General features: G+C 62.3%; 2 protein-coding genes across 2 annotated transcripts in view; both read left to right on the forward strand.

The window, feature by feature from the left end:
• Positions 1-1,528: 1,528 nt before the first annotated feature.
• Positions 1,529-5,005, forward strand: LOC117287138 (inverted formin-2-like). Its single transcript, XM_033766858.1, has 5 exons — positions 1,529-1,668; positions 2,904-3,303; positions 4,260-4,375; positions 4,446-4,605; positions 4,968-5,005. The coding sequence occupies exons 1-5, from the start codon at positions 1,588-1,590 to the stop codon at positions 5,003-5,005; spliced, it is 795 nt and encodes a 264-aa protein (XP_033622749.1). The 5' UTR covers positions 1,529-1,587.
• A 378-nt stretch (positions 5,006-5,383) lies between these two features.
• Positions 5,384-6,823, forward strand: part of LOC104850386 (inverted formin 2) — an 8,205-nt gene continuing 6,765 nt past the window's right edge. The window contains exons 1-3 of the mRNA XM_033766743.1: positions 5,384-5,415; positions 5,690-5,831; positions 6,188-6,329. Coding sequence (XP_033622634.1) covers positions 5,384-5,415; positions 5,690-5,831; positions 6,188-6,329 — 316 coding nt within the window. The remainder of the gene's footprint in view (positions 5,416-5,689; positions 5,832-6,187; positions 6,330-6,823) is intronic.

A 6,823-nucleotide genomic window follows, 5' to 3' on the forward strand; every position in this document is an offset into this window, starting at 1 on the left:
TACCTCTCCAGGGGGCTGGCCCCTGGAACGCCCTGTGGGAGGCCCCGCCTGCGCGTGGGGGAGCCTGGGTCTGAGAGGAAAGCCTGGGGGGGGGCACTCAGCAGATAAAGCAAAAGTTGAAGAGCCTCTGACTGCTCATCCCAGAGAGGGATGATCTAGAGCTCTGGGCCTCGGTGATAGAAGCCCCACCCGCAGCAGCTTCCTTAGGGCTAGGGGGCGCAGGGCTGCTGAAACCTGACTCATTGGAGCCTGGGATTCGTCGGATAAAGCACTGCTGTAGCAAATTCGGGCTTGGGCGCCCTAGGCCACACCCCCAAACGCCAGTCTGAGCCGTCCCCAGCCCCGCCCTGTCTCCCCACCCCTGCCAGGCCTGGCTGGGAACCAGACACTAAGCCCCAGGGCTGGGCAGGGCCACAGGCCCACATTCCTGACACTCCTCGGAGTGCCGGCTGGCCCTGTCCCCACTTTACAGATGGAAAACAGAGGGCCAGGGTGTCTGGCCCAGGGCACTGCTGTTGAGCTCAGGAATAAGCTTCCACCTGGGTTGGCCAGTGTGATGAGGACTGTTACCCATTGCACCTTGTCCCTGAGATCAGTAAACTGGGTCCTCAACTTCCTGTGCCCTGGGCTGACAGGGCTATGTTCAGTGGTTGCGGTCACTTGGCAGAGACCGAAGGGGGAGCAGGGGTGGGGGAGCTTTAGTCTCTCTGTGGAGAAAGCAAGGCTGGAGTTCCCGCAAGAGACTGACAGAAAGGGGGGGGGGTCTCCTGTTCAGAGCTCTGTGGCTCCTCGTTGGACAAAACTAATGGAAGCTGTCAGTCATTGGTTAAGTCCCCCAGTCGTGTGAGATCTTGGTTGGGTCAAGGTGGGTCAGGGTCCTGTATCTGCTGGGGCTGCCCATTGTGTGGGGTTTCAGTATCACCCCACAGAGGCAGGGCCTTTCTAGCGTCACATTCCTGCCCGGGGCCTGACCAAGGCTGTGCATTATGCTGGCACCAGGGGGAAAAACGGCTCTCACCTGGGCCTCTGGGTGTCAGCTAAGCTTGCTGGCCAAGCTGGACAGTGCTAGACAAGCTGACACCAGGGCAGGACCAGCCACCTCCTGCCAAGATTCCACTCCCAGGCCAAGGGGACGCCCATCAATTGGGGTCTTTTAAGGAGCTGTAGTTCCAGGGACGAGGGGTATACAGGTGGGGAGGACTGGGCAGTGCTTGGGGCAGTCCTGAGGTCAGCAAGCACCCTGGCCTTCGTATCTGGGGACCCTGGGACCTGGGCACTGCAGCTCTCAGCAGCCCTGTTGTGTCCAGTTCAGGTCTTTCTGCTTGGAGAGCCCAGGCTCCCAGCTGGAGTGGGTGCTGTAAATGCCAGAGACTGGCTGGGAGTGTTCATGCTCAGCCTGTGCCAAGGGGGCAGGGACTCCAGCCAGCAGGGCAGAGGGTGGGTGGGAAAGGGAGGGCCCGCTCCAGGCACCTCCTCAGGCAGCTACATAGGGTGGGCGTCAGGCATCCAGAGGCCACTTGGCCTTCTCCTCCTCATGGTGGAACAGCTGCTGCCCCTCCCTGTGGGGCCTTGGGGACCTGAAGCAGCATGAAGTCCACAGCGATAAGAGGCCCTCTGCAGGGTCTGGAATGGGTGGGCAGAGGCGGCCGCAAGATCTTGCGCATCTGGGTGAGTGGACACAGGTGACCGAGGGTGGGCCTTAAACATGGCAGTCAGAGAGGACCACAGGCTTCCTGCCTTCTGTGGCCTAGCAAGGGCCCAGGCTGTGGGGTCGGAAAAGGGGGTGGAATCCACCAGCGCCCCCAGCACCCATAGGCCTGAGCCAGAGATACAGATGCGGAAGCCAAGGCTTAGGCTGAGTGACCAGGCTGTGGGTCCATTCACAGGGCAGCAGGGCAGACAGTGAGGGGCTGGACAGGGCCTTATTCTGTGCTCTGGACAGGCAGGGGCACTGTAGGACCCTCACTCAAGCAAGAGTGGGTCTTGGGTGGCCCTTTGGGGTCTTAGCTTACCAGGCTGAGCTGGACTTGTGGCAGAGCCATGCTGGACAGGAGCGCTTAGACTCCCAGACTCCCTGGGGGCTGGCCATATCTCTGCTGTCCCCCACCATGAGGCAGTGGGCATGAGACCTGGCCTTCCTATTTCCTCCATGGCCTCACGCATTCAGCAGGGGAGAGTATGGGGAAGGCGTCCTTCCAGTGGGAACAACCCAGCGCTGCCTTGCCAGGGTTGCCCTCCCGTGACTCCATGCTGCTGTTCTCAGGCCCTAAATATAAGATCACAGCTGTACATGGTCGCAGGAGGGCCTGGGACACCCCTGACCTTTGAGGCTGTCCCCAAGGGCTATAGTTGGACAGAGTTGCAGCCAGCTGGGCCCAGGCAGTGAGGTTGGAAGTGGCAGCAGGAGGCTGTCTGCCTGCCCATGGTTCTGTTTCAGGGGCCGCTGGCCTGGAGCCAGACCCACACTCTGGCCCCACGGTCTCAGTGCTGGTTCATCTGTGCACTACCCCCATAACTCTGGCCTAGGGAGACCAGCTGATGAGGCCACTGACCGCCTGGGTGAACCCTGGGCATTCATCACTCAGGGCCCAAGGCCATGGGCAGCCAGGAAGGAGACCCAGCAGCACTGTCCCCACTGGTTGGTGGCCTTCCAGCCAGTGTAGCCACCTGCTGGGCCCGTCCAAGCCTCCTGGTTCAGGCTGCTGCTCCCCTGGATCTGCTCTGGGCGTGCTCATGTTCTGTGAGGGGGCCATACCCTCTTCCCTTCCTGTCTTCTCAGCAGGATGCACAGTGGGGAAACTGAGGCAGAGGACTGTGCCCCCTTCCCCTGGTGGCCATGCCTCTCAGCCTGTGGGTCACTCTGTCCCATGACCAGGCTGACCACCTCCTGTCCTGCCCCACAGTTTGACAAGATGTCGGTGAAGGAGGGCGCACAGCGCAAATGGGCGGCGCTGAAGGAGAAGCTGGGGCCGCAGGACTCAGACCCCACGGAGGCCAACCTGGAGAGTGCTGAGCCCGAGCTGTGCGTCCGGCTGCTGCAGATGCCCTCTGTGGTCAACTACTCGGGCCTGCGCAAGCGGCTGGAGAGTAGTGACGGCAGCTGGATGGTGCAGTTCCTGGAGCAGAGCGGCCTGGACTTGCTGCTCGAGGCCCTGGCAAGGCTGTCGGGCCGCGGAGTGTCACGCATTGCCGACGCCCTGCTGCAGCTCACCTGTGTCAGCTGCGTGCGTGCCGTCCTGAACTCGCAGCCAGGCATCGGGTACATCCTCAGCAACCAGGGCTACGTGCGCCAGCTCTCCCTGGGTGAGCACAGGGCGGCTGGCAGGCCCAGCTGGGCAGGCTCCCTGCAGGGGGGCAGAGGGCATCCCATCATTTGCACCTGGCTGTCCCTTCCGTCCCTTCTGTCCTGTGACTACGAGCCCTGCAGTGGCCCCGTCCTCAGCCCCAGGTTTTGGTCCACACAGTATCCACCCAAGGGCCCCATGAGTGACCCTCCTGGCTTCAGGCCCTTGCACCTTGCACCTAGGCACCAGGCACAGCCTCCACCTCGTCCATCCACACCATTCCTCTGATGTCTCCTGGGCCTGGCCCAAATTGGTCCCCACCAGTAGCAAGAAGCCCCTTGTTGGCTGGGATCTCATGTGTCCTTTGCCCACCCACTGTGTTGTTCCAGGGTAACCAAGCCCCACAGAATCTCCAGTGCTGGCCAGGGATAGGGCAGGGCCCTGGGAACAGCCAGGGCCCTGTGTGGCCAAGTGATTAGAGGCAACCCTCTGTCAGCCTGAGGCCCAGCCAGTCAGCCTGTCTCCCTGGCCAGGGCCTGCCTGACTGCTTTTGTCTGGGGGCCAATGAAACAACCCCCAAAACTTTCTGAGCCAAAGATAGAGTAGGACTCCAGGGCTTGTGGGACACGGATAGACCCTAGGCTGTCTGTCCTACCACAGTTGGTGCTGTCTGGGGAAAACCACCTATTGCCAGCAGCAGGAGCTTGGCCAGCCTAGGCTGACCCCAGGGGACTGGCTGTCCCCTGATCTTGCCTCTAAGCTCTGCCCTGCAGGGGTGGCTCTGTGGTGTGGGAGGCAGGGTATGAACATCAGGAATCAGTAGGCCAGGCCCTATGCCTAGTACCGTGGTGAGCCCAGGGCGCCCCCTGGTGTCCACTCTCCAGGCCCCAAGTTGCAGGCAGAAGGCAGTGGCCGGTGTGGGCCAGCCTGTCCAGGAGGGTGAACAGTGGGCCCACTGACACCTGCTCCTTGCAGCCCTGGACACATCTAATGTAATGGTCAAGAAGCAGGTGTTTGAGCTGCTGGCCGCCCTGTGCATCTACTCGCCCGAGGGCCATGCGCTGACGCTGGATGCCCTGGACCACTACAAGGTGAGCACAGGGCCAGCTGGGTGCGGGCCATGCAGCCCGCCTGGATGCACGCTCATCCCGCTCCCTGCAGACGGTGTGCAGCCAGCAGTACCGCTTCAGCATCATCATGAACGAGCTGTCAGACAGCGACAACGTACCCTACGTCGTCACCCTGCTTAGTGCAATCAATGCCATCATCCTGGCCCCGGAAGACCTCCGCACCCGCACCCAGCTGCGGAGCGAGTTCATCGGTAACTGCCTGCCTGCCTGGCCCCTCTGCCGGGCCCTCCCCTGAGCCCACCTGCACGCGTCCCCAAGAAGACACTGTCACAAGGCCCAGAGCCTCCTGCCACCCCTACCTGTCAGTGACTCAGCCCTGCTGGTTCCAATCCAAGACCAGCTGGGTGGTAGAGTAGGAAGTGACCACTGAACAGGCACCGTGTGTGTCTAGCATGCTGTCCCTTCTCTCCCCTGACATCTTGTGAGTGGGTGCTGTTTGGGGTAAGAGTGACTAAGGAGGGGAGGTGAAGGAGTCAAATACAAGTAAGACAGGTGCAAGTTGTCGGTGGGTTCCAGGGGCAGCCTCCAGACCCTCTGACCCTCTGTACTGCAGGGCTGCAGCTGCTGGACATTCTGACCCGGCTGAGGTGAGTTTCGCTGTGACTGGTCCTGCAGCTGCCCCCTTGCTTCTCCCAAGCCAGGCCCCCTTCCCTGGCTTCCCAGCTGCCTGGCCCACTCAGCACCTCCAGGGGACAGAGGTGGCTTCTAGAGCTGCCCTGTGTCCCGTCCTGAGCCAGCTGTCAGGTGGTGCTGTAGAAACCAGGCTTCCAGGTCAGCACAGCACCCCCAGTTACTGCCAGCGGCAGGCACATGACAAAGTGTCAGCGTGAGCACATCTAGACGCAGCTTGGGACACACTGACAACAGTCTGCCTCAGTTACCTGCCATCCCAGTGCAACTGGGCCACACTGAACACCTGTCCTGAGCTCAGTTGGCACTGCCCCAGGGACGTCAGTGCCGGCAGCTGGTATGGCTGCTGTTGAGTGGCCAAGCTCTGTGGGGTGGGTGTCCGTTCCCAGGCATGTGGGCACTAGGGGCCCAGCCCTGCCTGCTGAGGGCTCTGCTCACCAGCCAGGGGAGACAAGCAAGGCTGTGGAGGACTGGCCTTGGAGGTGGTCCTGACCTTTCCCTTCCCCTCCTGTCATATGTGGAGGTGCCTGGTGACCCCTGGCCAGCCTGGCAACACGTGGGGGCTCAGACCTGTGAGCCCCGCTCTCCAGCTGGGGCAGTAGAAAGGGACCAGTGGGGCATCAAGTCAGCCTGGCCTCTGCCTAGGGACCTGGAGGATGCAGATCTGCTGATCCAGCTGGAAGCCTTCGAGGAGGCCAAGGTGGAGGATGAGGAGGAGCTGCTACGTGTGTGTGACGGCATCAACATGAACAGCCACCAGGAAGTCTTTGCCTCTCTCTTCCACAAGGTGGGCCTGGATAGGGCTGGGGCAGACCCTGGGGATGAAGCCGACAATAGTACAGAGCTGGGGTCACGCTGCCCAGGTCAGGGCTGCACCATCCTGGGCCCAGCTGCCGGCCACCATCAGGGTCCCAAGTCCTGAGCCTGGCAGCCCCCAGCAGGGACACAGCCTGGTGTCATCCAGCGGCATCTTGAGTCACCTCCATTTGTCACTGCTGGGTGGAGCGTGCTCCTTGCAGGCAAGGCAGAGACCCTATAACGCACTGGACAGTCCGTGTCACCAGGAATGAAGAGGGGGCATGTGGTGGATGCCCAGGAAGATGGTGGGGTGCTGACCAGGCCCCTGGCCTCTCGCCCACCCAGGTGAGCTGCTCCCCAGCATCGGCCCAGTTGCTGTCTGTGCTGCAGGGCCTCCTGCACCTGGAGCCCTCAGGCCGCTCTGGCCAGTTGCTCTGGGAGGCTCTGGAGAGCCTGGTGAACCGGGCCGTGCTCCTGTCCAGTGATGGTGAGTGGTGGGCGAGCAGAAGGTACAGCCCGTGGGGAAGTCACTTTCCTGGGCCAAGGGGGAGGCCACCCAACCGGGCCTTTCTGCCCACCCCTTCTCTGCCCCTCCCCTGGCCTGAGAAGCCCCGACATGTCACAGCTCAGGCGTGCACCCTGGAGGAGGTGGTTGAGCGGCTGCTGGCTGGCAAAGGGCGGCCCCGTCTGAGCCCCCTGGACCGGGTCCACAAGAGTGTCCAGGCTGACCTCGACCAGAGCCATAGGGACACAGCCCCCAAAACCACTACTGTTCCTGGAGCTTGCATGGACTCCCAGAGCTCCTGCGTGACAGCTGCACAGCCCATGGCCCCCCAACAGAGAGCACCCGGCCTGCCCCCACCTGCACCACCTCTCCTGGGCCCCACCACTGGGCCCCCTTTACACCCTATGCCAGGCCTGGGGGCTACATCTGTCCCAGTGCCCCCTCCACCTCCTCCCCCTCCCCTGCCAAGCCTGGGG

The sequence above is a fragment of the Fukomys damarensis genome, unplaced genomic scaffold, assembly GCF_012274545.1.
Source record: "Fukomys damarensis isolate Sample0158 unplaced genomic scaffold, DMR_v1.0_HiC HiC_scaffold_21, whole genome shotgun sequence".
In the NCBI taxonomy this organism is placed as follows: domain Eukaryota; kingdom Metazoa; phylum Chordata; class Mammalia; order Rodentia; family Bathyergidae; genus Fukomys; species Fukomys damarensis.

What these genes read in the sequence shown, in the direction of transcription:
- LOC117287138 (XM_033766858.1), top strand. Translation starts at nt 1,588, where the DNA reads ATGAAGTCCACAGCGATAAGAGGCCCTCTGCAGGGTCTGGAATGGGTG. An exon ending in ATGCCCTGGACCACTACAAG is followed by an intron (nt 4,376 to 4,445) that starts GTGAGCACAGGG and finishes CGCTCCCTGCAG; the next exon opens with ACGGTGTGCAGCCAGCAGTA. An exon ending in GCTGCGGAGCGAGTTCATCG is followed by an intron (nt 4,606 to 4,967) that starts GTAACTGCCTGC and finishes TCTGTACTGCAG; the next exon opens with GGCTGCAGCTGCTGGACATT.